General features: G+C 37.4%; 6 protein-coding genes across 6 annotated transcripts; all 6 read right to left on the bottom strand.

The window, feature by feature from the left end:
• Positions 1 to 4,333: 4,333 nt before the first annotated feature.
• On the bottom strand, positions 4,334 to 5,077 carry LOC108198805 (non-specific lipid transfer protein GPI-anchored 15). Its single transcript, XM_017366584.2, has 2 exons — positions 4,667 to 5,077; positions 4,334 to 4,585 (listed from the first exon to the last, which is right to left on the bottom strand). The coding sequence occupies exons 1-2, from the start codon at positions 5,010 to 5,012 to the stop codon at positions 4,569 to 4,571; spliced, it is 363 nt and encodes a 120-aa protein (XP_017222073.1). The 5' UTR covers positions 5,013 to 5,077; the 3' UTR covers positions 4,334 to 4,568.
• Positions 5,078 to 5,343: 266 nt separating this feature from the next.
• On the bottom strand, positions 5,344 to 8,470 carry LOC108199914 (glutamate decarboxylase). Its single transcript, XM_017367937.2, has 7 exons — positions 8,236 to 8,470; positions 7,786 to 7,990; positions 6,945 to 7,145; positions 6,626 to 6,840; positions 6,276 to 6,529; positions 6,127 to 6,179; positions 5,344 to 6,019 (listed from the first exon to the last, which is right to left on the bottom strand). The coding sequence occupies exons 1-7, from the start codon at positions 8,319 to 8,321 to the stop codon at positions 5,555 to 5,557; spliced, it is 1,479 nt and encodes a 492-aa protein (XP_017223426.1). The 5' UTR covers positions 8,322 to 8,470; the 3' UTR covers positions 5,344 to 5,554.
• A 596-nt stretch (positions 8,471 to 9,066) lies between these two features.
• Positions 9,067 to 10,152, bottom strand: LOC108199915 (uncharacterized). The gene has a single exon (XM_017367938.2). The coding sequence runs from the start codon at positions 10,150 to 10,152 to the stop codon at positions 9,067 to 9,069; it is 1,086 nt and encodes a 361-aa protein (XP_017223427.1).
• A 1,146-nt stretch (positions 10,153 to 11,298) lies between these two features.
• On the bottom strand, positions 11,299 to 12,437 carry LOC108198921 (short-chain dehydrogenase reductase ATA1). The gene is made up of 2 exons (XM_017366690.2): positions 12,331 to 12,437; positions 11,299 to 12,238 (listed from the first exon to the last, which is right to left on the bottom strand). The coding sequence occupies exons 1-2, from the start codon at positions 12,348 to 12,350 to the stop codon at positions 11,446 to 11,448; spliced, it is 813 nt and encodes a 270-aa protein (XP_017222179.1). The 5' UTR covers positions 12,351 to 12,437; the 3' UTR covers positions 11,299 to 11,445.
• A 177-nt stretch (positions 12,438 to 12,614) lies between these two features.
• On the bottom strand, positions 12,615 to 13,899 carry LOC108198718 ((+)-cis,cis-nepetalactol synthase NEPS3). Its single transcript, XM_017366495.1, has one exon. The coding sequence runs from the start codon at positions 13,776 to 13,778 to the stop codon at positions 12,741 to 12,743; it is 1,038 nt and encodes a 345-aa protein (XP_017221984.1). The 5' UTR covers positions 13,779 to 13,899; the 3' UTR covers positions 12,615 to 12,740.
• A 1,123-nt stretch (positions 13,900 to 15,022) lies between these two features.
• Positions 15,023 to 16,143, bottom strand: LOC108198707 ((+)-cis,cis-nepetalactol synthase NEPS3). Its single transcript, XM_017366483.2, has one exon. The coding sequence runs from the start codon at positions 15,976 to 15,978 to the stop codon at positions 15,169 to 15,171; it is 810 nt and encodes a 269-aa protein (XP_017221972.2). The 5' UTR covers positions 15,979 to 16,143; the 3' UTR covers positions 15,023 to 15,168.
• Positions 16,144 to 16,353: the final 210 nt, after the last annotated feature.

Genomic DNA, 16,353 nt, shown 5'->3' with positions numbered 1-16,353 from the left:
GATGTAAAATCATAAATTAAAAATAACAAAAGGTGGTGAAATATTGTGTCTTGGGATTCGGGAAAAATTGGGATCTAATGAAGATTTTGTAGGAAGTGACTCAAGTGAGTGTTATTTTGTGATCGATGTAATTCTTAGTTGAATGATAGGGATGAAAAGAGTTTGAAACTCGTCAAAAATTAAATGGTTGTGTTCGTTTTTTCATGAGAAAAATAGAGGAATTGGATCCTGTCAAAAATAAGATAAGTCTTCATATATCTTAGTTATTAAAAAATATAATTTTTGTAGAACCAATTTCAATAAAAAAAAAATTGTAGAACCAACACTCCAAATATTTTCAAAAACTACCCATCGGGCTTGATTGCAGAATTCAGGAATTAAAACTGATCGGTGTGTCTATCAATTCAGGATTTATCGAGATTTTTTCGATAAGTTGAGGATCTTAGTCGAATCTGATTATAATCGATAATTTGATAAAGAAATATTTCAAAAATTATTCAGAGATTTTTAATTAAATCAGAAATTTTTAATACACCGTATCGAAGGAATATATATATATGTCCCATAATTATTTAAATTTGATTTTTTTAAATTTTTGAAGATCAGTCGAGCTTCGATATCGGTTAAAATAGGTGTGATTTAGCAGGAGGTTGTGTTGCGGGGGACTGAATAATTGCAGTGGTTGTGATATGATGTTGGTCTGGTTCGGTTTGCTTGCATGTTAGGCAAAGAGTACTATGGCATCGACACAATTCAAATTCAGCTTTTCCTTTTTCAATATATTTTGCTTTTTTTACTGACGTGGTAAAACACTCTGCAATACTTTTTCCGGGTGTGGGGATGGTAGGGTTTGTTTTAATTACAGTTTTGCCATTCTGCGAGTGTTTGTACCGTGGGTGGGACCAAATAATTGCATGCTGGCTTTGGACAGTGGTTGGGTGGGGCCAGTGCCAGATTTTATTGAGTTGATGGTTTCTCCGGGTGTGTACAATAAAACAAAAGGGATTATCGGGTGGGACCGATTTTTTGTGGGATTTTGAATGATCCAAAATTAGTGTGTAGATATTGAATTTTATGACCAAGTTGATTGGGTGTACCTCCTAATGATGACCTAACAATGATGGTAATCTTACTTTTCAATAGTAACATTATTCTAATACTCCCTCTGTTTTTTTTTAGTCACTGGGCTTAATATATCAAGTTGGTCACTGAACTCAAAACGGTATTATGATAGTCACTAGAGTCACCATAAATATCAAACAAGTACCTTGAAATATGAGTTCAAGTAGTAAAAATATTATTTATAAAGTTTTACACATTATTTTTAAATGTTATCACAACCAACTAAAAAGTTATGACTTCTAGTATTTAAAATAATATATTTATATTTTATCAAGTTTATTTATTATTTATATTTTATTATATAGTTATTTTCTTTGTTTTAATTAAAAATAAATAATAAATAAACTTGATAAAATCTAAATATATTATCATAAATATTAAAAGTTATAACCTTTTACTTGGTTTTGGTAACATTCAAAAATAATGTGTAAAACTTTATAAATAATATTTATACTGCTTGAACTTATATTTCAAGGTATTTATTTGATATTTATGTCCACTTCAGTGACCATCTTGATACTGTTTTGAGTTCAGTGACCAATTTGATACATTAATCCCATTTTAGTGACCAACTAGATAATTAACCCGTTTTTTTTATATGTCACTTTTGAATTGGGCACGTATTTTTAGGTGGATTGACCGGATAGTAAAAATTATTATTTTTATTTAATTTTTTTTGTGAAATAAAATTTTGAATACATATTTTTATTCAGAAAAAGAAAATTTCAAAAATGATAATTTTAACTACCCGGTCAAAGCACTTAAAAGTGTGTGCCAAAAAATCAAACGTCATATATTAAAAAACGGAGAGAGTATTTGTTAACTAATCATGATTATTCATCGACCCTTATTTCGTAGTTTATTGAATCGATCGAATTTCTGATTATGTAATTAATATCTCCAATCAATCTAACTAATCACTAATTTATTTTTATTTTATTTTTTTATCAATTAAGTTCGAATTCCCATTTTTTACGATATTAAATATTAATCCTTGTTTCGGTGAATAATTTGCGTGCACTTAACATTTCACTGTGAATTCACTTTTAATTATGAAGCATGGTTTCTTCGTCGATATATGTGAGACATATCCACCCTTCGAAACTACTGATTTTAATATCGGTTTTTCTAGTGTGTGCCCATGAGCCATGAGCACACAATAAGCACAAAATTTGATAATTTTTCTATGTTTTGATTGGCTTACACTTCTTTAATAATGATGGCTCCCCTGCATTCCCATCAACCACACCAATGAAAACACACCAAATTTATGAGTTCCCGTGCTTAGGATGTGCACATGGGCACACACCAGACAAATGCTTTTAGGGTTAAATAGCTAATTCATCACTAACATGGCTGGAAACTTGCAACTAAGTCATGTTGTTGAAAAAACTTTGAAACGCATCATCAAGTAATTAAAAACTTTCAAAATCATTATTCTCCGTCAGTTCCGTTAAGTAATTAACGGAAAGTTCAAAAAAGAAATTAAAAAAAACCAAAAAAATTGAGAAAAAATCGTGAAAAATTCTGAAAAAATTCAACAAAACCTGATTACTTTTTTTTGAAAAATGTGAATAAAATAAAAGAAAATCAAAAATTAAAAAAATGGAAAACAAAAAGTTTCAAACCTTTTTTTTATTCTTTTCGATTTTTTTAAAATCCGAAAAAAAAACTTGCCACCTAATTTTTTTCAAATTTTTTCATATTCTTTTAAGATTTTTGAATTTTTTTAGAATATTTTTGAACTTTAGAATTTTTTTCAGAATTTTTTGAATTTATTATGAATTTTCAGTTTTTTCTCCAGATTTTTCTGAATTTTTTAAGAGTTCTTCATATTATTTTCATTTTTTAAAAAAAATGTTTTTGAACTTTCCGTTAATTACTTAACGGAACTGATGGAGAATGATGCTTTTGAAAATTTTTAATTATTTGGTGATGCGTTTGAAAGTTTTTTCAACAACATGACTCAGTTGCAAGTTTTCAGCCAGGTTAATGATGAAATAGTTATTTAACCCAATCCTTTTAATATTAGGATCATCATCTCCCTGTTGGTGTCATTTTGAGTCCTTTCTGTTGAATATGCTGCTTAATCTGTAATAACTAGATTAAAGTCGATCATTTAAAATTAAACATATCTTACACCGCTACTAGAATCTAAGACATTTAGAAATCGGTGATTTCAATTTCTATAATTATAACCGGTGATTTCAATTTATATAACTATAACCGGTGATTTCTCATTTTTTTTCAATGAAATAAATATATAATTTACAAACGGTGATGTGAACCTCTGATGTCCGATGATCACAATCATTATTTTCATAATGAATTAAAATTTTAGGACAACTCATTGTTTCGCATGATATTAGAGCTCATGTTCGTAAAAGATTTCGAGTCCGAGTTACTCGGACCCTCCAAGTATCTCTTTTGTGTAAATATTGATTACATATTTATTATGATCGATCCAAAAAGAGACGAGATCTTCACCTAATAATTGAAATTATGTAGTATTATGATCTTGAACTGAGAAGAGATCCTTACATGGTCATTGAAAATTTGATGGGATGCTAAAATGAGACCAAATATATATCTGGTGATCCATTCATCGACCTATAAACGAATCTTTCGAATAAGAGTGATCTTAACGAGCGATATGACGCAAATTAAGCTCTTTCCCCAACACCTCGAGATTTCGAAGACCAACTTCAACTTCTAATTTCGTATCTTAGTCTTGATTTGCTCCTCGATGTATATAAGAACTTGAACTTTTTTTCCTTCCAACCATAATAAAAGGCAACTCCAAGTACTTTCCCCCAACAACGATAAACATCCCAGAAACACACTCAACTCTTGACAAGGTTCAGGGAACAATGTCAAATTTAATTTGTTGACCAGAATCTTACTCATACTGTCGAACAGATTCTCAAGTAGCATCAAATTTAAACAAACTGTTTTAACTGTGGAGACAGGGGCCTTATTATGGAACATCAGACTGAATGTTGCAGTTCTAGTTTCATATATTGCTGCTTATGTTATGTTATACTCCCTATTTGAAGTTGTGCCACATCGGTTGTGGTGCGAGCCCGGCTCAAAACGGATAATATTATATTATTAGAAGTTATGGCTTGTCTAGCTAGCTACCGAGGTGGTATCTAGTGTATCTATGTAATATGTGTAGTAAACCTTCAAGAACAATGTACAACCACAACAGTAAGCAATAATCAAAAGTGCTTCACAAATTTTCACTCATCTTATTAACAAGCACACAAGGATACATATGTCAAATGAAGAAAATAGTGTTAAAAGCTTGACCATATAGGTTATCACAATTTATCAGCCACGGCTAGCCTACTATGTGGCATATTTTATTTAGCATTACAAATAAAAGCTGTACTCAGTGCAGAAGACTCCTGTCGTAGACGTGAATCATAAGCATCATGATCAAATTACGGAACCACATAACCTGCATAGAACAGACAATTTGGTAAATAAGTATGTCGTAAACAAGGACAAATGAAATGAAGGGAGGAAAATATTGTCTTACGTCCGCATTTTTTGCCTACAGGCCTGTTCCTGATGTTACAACGCTTAGGAATGGTAATCGCGATTCCAGGCTTAATCCCAGCATTTTTAGCCAGAGGAGATAGAAGTACCGCGCATAAACATCTAGGCGCGGTCCTCAGCAAGGCATTAACTTTTGTGCAGCAATTCGGAGTCACTTTGGCTCCTACATTCCCTGCAGCACTTATGCAAGGGCTTAAGCTGGTAGCCGCCTTTTGAATAGGAGTCCTTCCGCATTCTCCAGCTGCCTCGGCTTCTTGAATGATGGCTTGTGAGGCTAACAAGTAGAGAAGCACAATTGCAGAGCATGAGTTCATCTTTAAGGCCATGATCAATGAATGTTGTGTTAGTTCTGGTGAGCTCCTGGGGTATAAATAGTTAAATACTGCAATTAAGTGTAGTGTGAAAGGAGAATTAGGCTGTGCTTTAAGGCTAGTGGGGTGGTTGCGAAGTGTAACGTGGATGAACGAGAGATCATGTCGTTTTGTGCACTAATTAGATATTCTGAATGTCATGATTTTGTCTCTCAGGTAATTTAATCGATCCCACTGAAATTAGGCTATGTCGACATGAGCACCTGAGTTCTGACCGAGACATCTTAACGAGAACAGTGACCACTTTGATATAAATCGCCCAACAACTATAAACCCGAAAACAAAATTTTAAAAGAAAGTTGGCTGAATAAATCTTGAAGCTTGCAGCCAATTGGAATAAATTTGTTACAGAGTACAAAGATACATTTTCTCATTCCAAGGCAATTCAAATATTGACATCCTCAAACAAAGTCATATAGAACAGAATGAAACATTCAAACCAATTTAAGAAAAAAAGAAAGAAAGCAGAATCATATACAATAGCTATGTTATGTTTTCTAGCAGACCAGTTTTGGTTTTTTAGCCATAACAAATTTCTTCCAAGTATCTGTTATGTCCTTCTGTATCTCAAGCGGCGTCCTCTTTGGTTTTTCTTCCCCGGAAAGTTCCACTTTGATCAGCAGTGAGTTCCTCGGAAGTGCATCCAGTTGCTTGATCACTTTATTAATGTCAATCACAAGGCGCTCTGCCAAGGTTCGTGAAAAATCTTGCCTTATGACAACTCTGAGGACTGTAACATGTTGTGCATCTGGAGGCATCGTATATGCTGGCACAATCCAGCCAAATCGCTTAAGCATATCCGAAATCTCAAATTCATTGTAACGTAAGTTGTCCTTTAAGGAGAAGGCTACTAGAGGAACTCCATTGTCTTTGGACACAATGTTGAACCGCCCTGTACTTTCCAATCCTTCTTTCAACACCATGGCGTTCTCGTGGCAGTTCTCCATTATATTTTTGTAACCCTGTTAAAAAAGTGTACATATAGTACAATAAGTTAGCATGACCAAAATCAGGTGATTATTAACAAGATCAAGTTTTAAATCATAATTTTTTTAAATTTAGTTCTTACCTCATAACCTAAGCGAATTAGCTGATAGTACTGAGCAATGATTTGACTTGAACCTGCATACAGAGTACATACTTAGATCGCGATTTGGAAACCATAGCTTATGTTTATAATCAATTCCATGGAAAGGAGTACTATGCAGTGAACAATACCTTTAGAGAAATTGAGGGTGAAGGTAGGCTGATCAGCTCCCAGGTAGTTAATATGAAAAATAAGTTCTTCAGGCAAATCCTCTTTGTTTCTCCAAATAATCCAACCAATACCAGCATACACAAGTCCGTATTTGTGGCCACTGACATTGATGCTCTTCACTAGGGGAAGGCGGAAATCCCACTCAAGCTCCGGATAGAGGAAAGGTGCAATGAATCCACCACTCGCTGCATCCACATGAATCGATGTATCCCATCTGCACAACAAGACCAATTTAGTATGCTCCCTTTACGACCATGTTAACTAGACCTGAAATCAGAGCAAATCTTCCAAGTAAAGTGATGGTACTTACCCTGTAAGCTTGTTCTTTTCTAGAAGTAAATCATTCAAGAGCTTGACATCTTCAAATTCACCATTAAGGGTCGAGCCTAAGATAGCAGCAACACATATTGTGTTTTCATCGACTAATTCCACAGCTTTGACAGGGTCCATCACATAGTAACCTTCCCTCAGCTTCACTTCCTTTAGCTCTACCTCAAAATAATTCGCAAACTTCTCCCAACATACCTATTTATAAACAATTTTAACCAAAACCATCATCAATGTCACATTTATTCACTGAATTTGAGAGTCTGATCGACGTTTCAATGAAGTTAGAGTAACGGATGAACCTGCACATTAGCTCCAGTGACAATGTTAGGCTTGTCGAAAGGCTTCCCCTCAGCTCTGCGCCTGTTTTGCCATTTTCGCTTGAAAGCAAGGCCTGCTAGCATTATTGCCTCTGAGGAACCTACTGTCCCAACCCCCACACCAGCTTCACCATCCTCCAATGGAGCATTGAACAAATTTGCTATTATGTTTACGCAACGATTCTGCATCAAAACAAAATTTATTTTTTTACACAACAATCTTGAAGTTCTGCAACTGTTTAAAAACAAAATATAGAATACCATCCATGATGATCTTTGATCTTTCAAATTTGAAAACGACATTCTGCCAACATGTTTGGAGATTTTCAAAACTAATGTATTTGTGTATTAATTTGTATATGATTATATTCATTCAAGCAAGAAACTTTTGACAAGCTACATGGGCTATTGACCTTGACTGAACCGTTGAACTTACATTTTCCGACCAATTATTTTCAGTCGTGGTGTTGAATTTTACTATCGGCATTATTATAAAGATACCCAATTTATTTAAAAGTCTCTAATTAATTCTTAAAAAATATTTCACCGATTTATTGATTACACTCCCATTTGATTGAAAATCTTTGATAAATCATGAATCGGTAGATCAACTGATTAGTTCTGATTTCCAATTTCTGTCATGGCTACCGATTATAAAGGGTCACAAAGAAATAATAAAATATATTAATATTAAATAAATATGGACATTTTTAAATATGTGACTAGGGGAGCAGGTGCAACCTCTGTGAATAATATATTAGTATATGAATATATGATAGAGGAATGTTATGTCATAGGAAGGAATTTATGTAGATGTTCGCACCTGAAGGTCAGTAGTGACAGGGTATTCATCCATGTCAACGTAGTTTTTGTTGATGGAGTCCATCATCAGCTTATTACATTCTGGCTCCATCCATGTTGTCACGAACGATGCCAAGTTCAGCCTCGGGTTCCCATCCAGCATCAGCTCGTCGTTGATTATCTGGTATGCCGCATCTTTCGGCATCGAATTCTCCCCCATCTTTGACCTGTAACATGTTTAAGGTTGCTCGTTCAGTATGTCCTACTCGAAAGTAAAATCCTTCGTAAATAAGAAAATAATTGTCTCAATTAAGAGTAGGGTCGCAAAATGCATAATGAATAGATGGTCTAAGTTAAAACAGTTTTTTCGTACTGTTTATGTAAGAAAACTTCCAATTTATAAGTCCGAATCTGAGAAGTTGAAAATGCTAGTAAGGTCGGAAAATGTATTCATAGTAATGCATGTTGTTACCTGGGAAGTGAATGACGAACATAGCGAGAAGCAAAAGTGGAATGCACGGATACGTCTGATTCGGAGCCTATTTTCGATAAAACCATGACTAAGAAGCTGGGATTTGAGTACTTGAGGCAGAGAGAAGAAGGGCTTTGGTTATTGATGAAGTAGAACGACTGATATTTGTGTGTTTATATAGAAGCAAAAGCTGAGTAGTTAACGAAAGAGCTCGGAAATACAATATTTCTTGTATATATGTTTTGGTATCGAGACTTCACATGAGGGTCACCAAAGAAAGACCGAAGAGCCTCCAAAATTGACCAGTTAAACAAAGTGTTTGGTACCGGTACAGTTACAGGTACCGGTACCAGATAATCACTGTTATGATATTGAATGTTAGTTGGTAGCGGTTGGCCAGTTGCACGGATCATTTATGTAAACGGAAAAGAGGATTTAACAGGCAACAGAAGCTTTTACAGCCGAATAGATTGCTTAGTCACATCGTATTTAGGAGAATTAGTCGCATAATTGAATTGGAAATAGTCTACAACTACTATTATTTAGTCTTAAGTCTTGCTTAGAGTTTAGATTCTACACTTACATATTCATAATTTTATCTATTCTTTGTCTTAACACGTCAAGACCACTAACATGGGGTCATGTTAGTATCTCTTATTTTATATAATATAATTCCAAAATATTGAATTTCAAAGTCAGATAAATTTTCATACTTAAATAAATAAAAAACACAACAACAACAAACATTTTATATTCAATTCAATATCACACAGAAATATTTCCCTAGTAGGTACACAAAGACCACGTTTTTATACAAGAGACACACCATAGCTAGTGATAGTCATCAACGGTTGTAGGGACCACCTTTTCATCATCAACAGATCCAGACCGTTCAGTTTGGGTGAAATCATCTACAGCCGTTAGATCATGAAAAGCATGCCTGAGAGGGGCCACAACGCCATGAACAGCTATCCTACTGTTGAACATCAGATCTAAGCTCGTTACCTTGACGTAATTGATCCTCAACGGCTGCAGCAAGCCGCCGCCGCCGGCGGTGGTTACGACGAGCTTCTCCGACGGATCCATCGTCGGAAGGACGGTCTTCGCCGGTAGCATGACGAGATTGTCGGCGGTGAGCTTGCGGTTAGGCACGATGTGGAAGCGGAGATCGCGGACGTAGATCTGGCCTTTGGAGAAGATCGCCTCGTCGTCGAGCGCGAAGATCGTGGCGGCGCGGAGCTCGAGGAGATCGCGGTACTTCTCGCGCATCGCGAGCGCGAGTACGCTGTAACCGCTTATCCGGAGCCTCAGCATCGCGTCTTTCAACATCAATCGCATCATGAAGAACGGCGAGAACGGCATCGGATACGCCGGGAACGACAGTGACGTCAGCGCCTCAATGTTACAGGACAGATGAGAGAGATGCGTGAGAAAGCCTCGAATCTCGTGCACGATCAGCTTATCGCTCTTGTAAACCTCAGGCTTCGTGATCTCGACGCCGTTGATGAACGCGGTGGCCCCGACGCCGCCGGGCGAGAAAGTTAGGGTTAGGCACCGGAGTTTGGGAGCGAGAGTCTGGATTTTGGTTCCGAAAGGGAGAGAGAGGAGGAGAGAGATCGGGTAGAGAGACGGCACCGAGTGTTCGAGAAGGAGGAGAGGGAGAGAGCACGAAGGACACGTGAGAATCGAGCTGTCAGTCGGCGCGAAGATCGTGAGAGGCACGGTGGTGTTCGGGAGGTGTTTCGATGCGATTGTCGACAGTTGACGGTATCCGAGGGCGGTGAGCACGCCGGAGATTGATTCCGACCGGATTTTGACAGGTCCGGCGGCTGGTGACGGCGGATGTGCGGCGGCGATCGGGATCGAGACGGCGGCAACAATGCAAAACAGGAGTAAAAGATTTGGCGGGAACGCCATGAGTGGTGTGTTTGTTGTTGCAGAAGATTTATATGATTTGTATGTATATGTGTGTGTATATACAGTGATGATTCTGGTTGTGTTGTTAGTTATTAGTGGGAGGAGATTGAATGTGTTGATTGGCGGGAATGCTTGTTCTGTTATTTTCTGTTTGCTTTTGTGTATTTTTTTGATTATTTTTTATATTTCCCGCTTTTTAATTAATTTGAATTTCTTTAATTAGATCTGTGATACTCGGTTGTTTACATTGCTTTATTGAGTTGCGTTTTTCGGAGTACACGATGAAATTGAATTTTGTATTTGGAACTCGATGATGAACTAAAATCTCGAAGGGAATGAAATGAAAATTATGAACAAAACTAAATGTGGAATCCGTTCCAAGTAATTAGAGTAGATTTATGCTATGAAATTTAGAGTAAATATGAGTAGGAAGCATGATCATAGAAATCAGGAATCGGAACTAATCGGTTGACAGTTACCGATTCATGATTTATTGGAGTTTTTCTCGATAAATCAGGGAAAGAAGTAGAAATATTTAAACAAGTGCCTAGACTTGGCGCTGAGCTCTCTGTTTACATAGTCATGTAGTTAGTTGATTTTTTATCAAACGGCCCAGGTTTGTGATTGAATGAGTTGTTGTATTGTTGGCCATGTTGGTAAACTGGATGAGGTACCAAGAATTCGAGGCAAGAAGGTTGCGTTGGCGTGGTTTTCAAGTGGCCCGAACATAGTACTGACCAAAAACAGTAGCATAACCACCATCTTTTTCATAGATGTTGTGTGCCAAGCTCCATGTCTACCTTACTTGTACAATCTTAGTATCATAGATGCTGTAGAAGTGTATATGGTCATTGATTTAGTATCTTTAGTGAAATTGAAAAGAGATATAGCTTCAAACTGGAGCATCAAACATTGTATAAAAAGATAAATTTGATTGCTCATCTTGCTTGCTTGTCAAATCAGACATCTTTAATCTTGATTTAGTGACAGAGTAACAGCTGCTTAAGCGCTTAAACACGAGTACTTTGGTGGTATCCATGGTCTTAAGTGAATTTCCAGCTTTCTATGTTTCTTGGTTCAATCATATCTTTTATTCGTAATTAGTACTTACTTTAGACATGGAACTTGATGAATACACTTGCTGACTAAACTCTAAATATTTCTTTCAAAATAATGGAAATAGACAGATCACTAGATCAGTATCAATGTCAGACAGTATCTGGTGCATCGCAAGAATTATTGAAGTCCTCGGATACAACCAAGTAGTAGTAATATTGTGTCGAGTGCTGGTAGTTAGAAATTAGCAGTATATGTGAAATGCAGGTGGCTGCAACCAGAAGTATACCCTCCATCAATCACAAGGTTGTGTCCTGTTATGAACCCTGACTCTCTATCACTTGCCAGAAACACGGCCGCAAAAGCTACATCTTCTGCTGTTCCACTTCTTCCTTGCAGTAGGCTTGTTCTTGTAAGCTCTTTTGAATCACCCCCGTTCATTTCTGCTGGGTCCTTATATCCCACCATCTCCATCTCCGGGGTCACACTGTGTGTCACGAGGCAGTTCACTCGAATCCCATGAACTCCCAGCTCACAAGAACTGCTCCTGACAACTCCAAAAATTGCCTCCTTTGATAAGGTGTATGAATGTGCTCCCAATCCTCCAACCAAGGCCGCTGAGCTTGAGGTACAGATTATGGATCCCCCCTTTCCAGCCGCAATCATGGCCTGAGAAGCGTGCTTTATTCCATGTACAATGCCATTGATGTTAACCGACAACAGGTCAGAAAACTGGTCTATACTAAGGTTGGTAATGCTCCCTTGAGGCCCCGGAATGCTTGCATTGTTGAACATTATATCTAGCTTTCCTTTCCATGTATATGCTAGTTTCACCGCTGATTCGACCTGAGATTCTTGGGATACATCACAATGTATGAACTGGCCTCCAATGGACTCAGCTAACCTTGCTCCCACTTCATCCTCTGTATCTGCAATGACAACATATGCACCATTTTCCGCGAATAACTTTGCGGTGGCTGCTCCAATTTCATTTGTACCGCCAGTTATTACAGCAACCTTCCCATACAACCTTCAAAACAAAAGTACTTTTCATCAAAAATTCTTAACAGAATGCAAAAAAGAGACTTATAAGAAGTTAGATCAGCTAAACTAAAACTTAACCTCTTTCCTTTGTCATCCATCTGACAAACACCTTATCTTCCTTATCTTCACAAAGCTCCTTGAAATTTTATGATTATATAGATAGACAGCAGAACGGCAAGTCCAATTAATACTTTGTTCTAACTACTTCCAAACTGCAAGCTGTCATATACACTTGCAGCAACTTCTAATCTTGTGAATTTCATTAATTAATCGCGGCCATCCTAAATCTTACTTACTTATAACCAACTAAATCAAACCTAAAGCTTTTGCATATAATCACGAAAAGGATGCATGATCATATATAATGCAACAAGAAAACAACCAATTTTATTAGCACTGTGAGTTCACAAAGTTACAGACTGCAGACAATCAAAATAAACTTGACACATTTCAAGCATTAGGCGAAGAAAACAAATGCATTATTCTTATTATGGCAGCTTGGTTCCGCCATCCACAATCAGATTTTGTCCAGTGATAAACTGAGAATCTTGAGAAGCCAGAAATAAAACAGCATTAGCTATATCCTTTGTCTTTGTTGCTCCAAAGCCTTTTAAGCCCATGATGCCCTCTAGAAATTTCTCACACTCTTCCACGCTAAGTGTCATTTCATTGCAGGCAAGCAATTCATTGCAGGTAAGCGGAGTGGCCACACCCCCTGGCGATACACAATTGACGCGTATCCCATACTCTCCCAGCCCTTTACTTGCACACCTTACTAGCCCCAAAACCGCGTGCTTGCACATTGCATAGTCAATAAACTGCTCCACCCCAGTAGACGCTGCTAGACTCCCGGTGCACACTATGCTCCCTCCTTTGACGCTCCCTTCCACCATGGCGCGCGCTGCATGCTTCACACAAGCTGCCATACCACGCGTGTTGATTGCAAAGAGGCGGTCACTGGCATCCAGATTCAAATCAAGAATGCTCTGGCGCAAGTCCCCTGTTTTGCCAACTCCAGCATTGCTAAACATGATATCAAGGTTCCCAAATGCTTCGACTGTCGAGTCTATTAGGCCTTTCACTTGGCCTTCATCGGCCACATCACAATGCACGTACGTGCATTGTCCGTGACCAATAGATTCAGCTACGCTCTGGCCTAATGCATCTTGGATGTCGGCTATCACAATGGCTCGTGCCCCGTGTTGAGCGAATAGGCGAGCCGTGGCCTCGCCTATTCCGCTTGCACCACCTGTGATTATGGCTACTTTGCCTTCAAGTTTTTTGTGAAGGAGAAAATGATCTGTTTCTGTCATAATTCTAAATCTCCTCTTTAGTGCTTTACAATTTAGTAACATCCAGCATATATATATACATAGTGATAACATCCAGCGTATAAGATTCGTTAACTCAGACATCAACATAACAATATTTTTCAACCCAGACCTTGACATATCATTAATATAACATTTACGTAGCATGATGTGAGTTGTGGGTTGTCTTGGCACTCTAGCTCTAATATCTAGCATCTATCAACTCAGACCTTGAATTATTAATATAACAATGACTTCCCGCGATGTTACTTGTGAGCAGTGTTCTGAAAATCATCAAGTCGGCCGAGTACTCATTCCGAATACTCGTTTTTAACCCCTCGTCCGATGTTCCGAGTAATTGGGTTTAAAACCGATTTATTAAAAAACCGGTCAAAACTTGGTTTGACTCCGAATACTCGAGGTCAAATCCTAGTTTGACTTCTCAATTTTGTATTGATTTATTGAAAATTATTTCAAAAGACTAAACGTAAATTTATATATATTTTGGTCTTTTTTTTGCAAAGTATTGACATTAATTAGAAAGTATATGTGTTTTATCATTAAAACTTGTGAATGATTATATATCAAAAATTATCAAACAAGTAACTTTTATTTAAACTTCATTATTTCAAGTGTATTATTAAAATATTAATATTATTCAATAGTTTTATTATTAATCGGTATATACCTATATATGAGAAAAAATTAATTAAAAAAAATACCGGATTAGTTATCCGATAACTCATTCCGAATACTCTTCCGAGTTCCGAATACTCATTTTCCGGAACCAAACCGAGTTGAACCGAGTTTCCGATTTTTACAACTTGCTTGTGACTTGTGAGTTGTCATTAGCACTCTAGTTCTAACATCTACATCCATCAACTCGAACCTTGACTTGTTATTAATACAATGAAGATATTGGTTGGGAGTTTTCATTGTCACTCTTCTTTCAACAATATCTGTTCACTCATAAAGCATAAATGTTTCTTCCATTAACCAGATCAGTGCAACAATATCTTCTTCATTCTGTTTACCACACTAAATAGTATATTCAGACATTGCTACTGCAACTCTTGAAGCAAAACCAGACCAGTTTATTGACTATGCAATGTCCGAGAAGGCAAGTAAAGGGCTGGGAGAGTATGGGATACGCGTACTGTAACTGAGAACCTGAACTGTTTCTGTCATAATTCTAGGTTTCGGCTTTAGTGCTTTACCATATAATAGCATCCAACATATATGTAGTGATAGTTTTCTACTAATAACAACTGTCCGAAGGACCATAGATATTGTACTCCCTCCGTCCCTTTTTAGTTGTCACATTTGGATTTGTGCCGGTCAAATTGACCAAAGTTTGACTGAAATTTATTAATATTTTATCAAGTGAAAAAATAAAAAATATGTCACCAAAAACTTACGAAAAATAGAATACATTCCATTTTCATCTATAATGCAACGCACGAGAAAACAACCAAATTTTTTTAGCACTGTGAGTTCACAAAGTTACAATTTAGCTGCAGACATTCAAAATAAACTTGTCACATTTCAAGCATTAGGCCCAGAAAACAAATGCAATATTCTTATAAAATGCTTACCAAATAGAAAATCAAAGGGTCAGCTTGGTTCCCCCATCCACAATCAGATCGTGTCCAGTGATAAACTGAGAATCTTGAGAAGCCAGAAATAAAACAGCATTAGCTATATCCTTTGTCTTGGTTGCTCCAAAGCCTTTTAAGCCCATGATACCCTCAAAAAATTTCTCGCACTCTTCCACGCTAAGATTCATTTCATTGCAGGAAAGCGGAGTGGCCACACCCCCTGGCGATACACAGTTGACGCGTATCCCATACTCTCCTAGCCCTTTACTTGCACACCTTACTAGCCCCAACACCGCGTGCTTGCACATTACATAGTCAATAAACTGCTCCAGCCCAATAGACGCTGCTAGACTCCCCGTGCACACTATACTACCTCCTTTGACGCTCCCTTCCACCATGCCGCGTGCTGCATGCTTCACACACGCTGCCATACCACGCGTGTTGATTGCAAAGAGCCTGTCACTGGCCTCGAGATCTAAATCAAGAATGCTCTGGCGCAAGTCCCCTGTTTTGCCAACTCCTGCATTGCTAAACATGATATCAAGGTTCCCAAATGCTTCGACTGTCGAGTCTATTAGACCCTTCACTTGGCCTTCATCGGCCACATCACAATGCATGTACGTGCATTGTTCGTTACCAATAGATTCAGCTACACTCTGGCCTAATGCATCTTGGATGTCAGCTATTACAATGGCTCGTGCCCCGTGTTGAGCAAAAAGGCGAGCAGTGGCCTCGCCTATTCCGCTTGCACCACCTGTGATTATGGCTACTTTGCCGTCAAGCTTCTTGTAACTGAGAACCTGAACTGTTTCTGTCATAATTCTAGGTTTCTTCTTTAGTGCTTCACTAACATATATGTAGTGATAGTTTTCTACCAGTGACAACTGTCTCAAGGACTATAAATCTAGTAAATTACTTGATTAAGCAGCACTATATATTCAATAAAAACATGGTTCTCTCTGTGTTTAGCACCATATATAGCTTCAAGTTAGGCACCGAAAAGAGAAAATGAGTCCTCATATATATTCAAACTATGTGGGCGACTGACTTATGTGAATACTATTCACGGAGTTGATTGTTAAGAAGAAGACTTGAGGAGAAACACATGCATGAGCTCCTTTTTGGCTTATCAGATTGCCATCAAAAGCTCTTTTTGAACAAACTGCATTAGAGATTTGATATGATTTTTAATC

Source organism: Daucus carota, chromosome 8 (assembly GCF_001625215.2).
Source record: "Daucus carota subsp. sativus chromosome 8, DH1 v3.0, whole genome shotgun sequence".
Taxonomy (NCBI): domain Eukaryota; kingdom Viridiplantae; phylum Streptophyta; class Magnoliopsida; order Apiales; family Apiaceae; genus Daucus; species Daucus carota.
This window is presented reverse-complemented; position numbering and strand designations above follow the sequence as displayed.

Bases quoted from the DNA above. Each gene is read 5' to 3' on its own strand.
- LOC108198921 (XM_017366690.2), bottom strand. From the start codon at position 12,350: ATGGATGACAAAGGAAAGAG. The intron at 12,239-12,330 runs GTTAAGTTTTAG...TTTGTTTTGAAG, and splicing joins ATGGATGACAAAGGAAAGAG to GTTGTATGGGAAGGTTGCTG.
- LOC108199914 (XM_017367937.2), bottom strand. From the start codon at position 8,321: ATGGTTTTATCGAAAATAGGCTCCGAATCAGACGTATCCGTGCATTCC. The intron at 7,146-7,785 runs GTGCGAACATCT...GTTTTGATGCAG, and splicing joins CTGTCACTACTGACCTTCAG to AATCGTTGCGTAAACATAAT. The intron at 6,180-6,275 runs GTATTGTTCACT...CTCTGTATGCAG, and splicing joins CACCCTCAATTTCTCTAAAG to GTTCAAGTCAAATCATTGCT.
- LOC108198707 (XM_017366483.2), bottom strand. From the start codon at position 15,978: ATGACAGAAACAGTTCAGGTTCTCAGTTACAAGAAGCTTGACGGCAAA.
- LOC108198718 (XM_017366495.1), bottom strand. From the start codon at position 13,778: ATGCTAGATATTAGAGCTAGAGTGCCAAGACAACCCACAACTCACATC.
- LOC108198805 (XM_017366584.2), bottom strand. From the start codon at position 5,012: ATGGCCTTAAAGATGAACTCATGCTCTGCAATTGTGCTTCTCTACTTG.
- LOC108199915 (XM_017367938.2), bottom strand. From the start codon at position 10,152: ATGGCGTTCCCGCCAAATCTTTTACTCCTGTTTTGCATTGTTGCCGCC.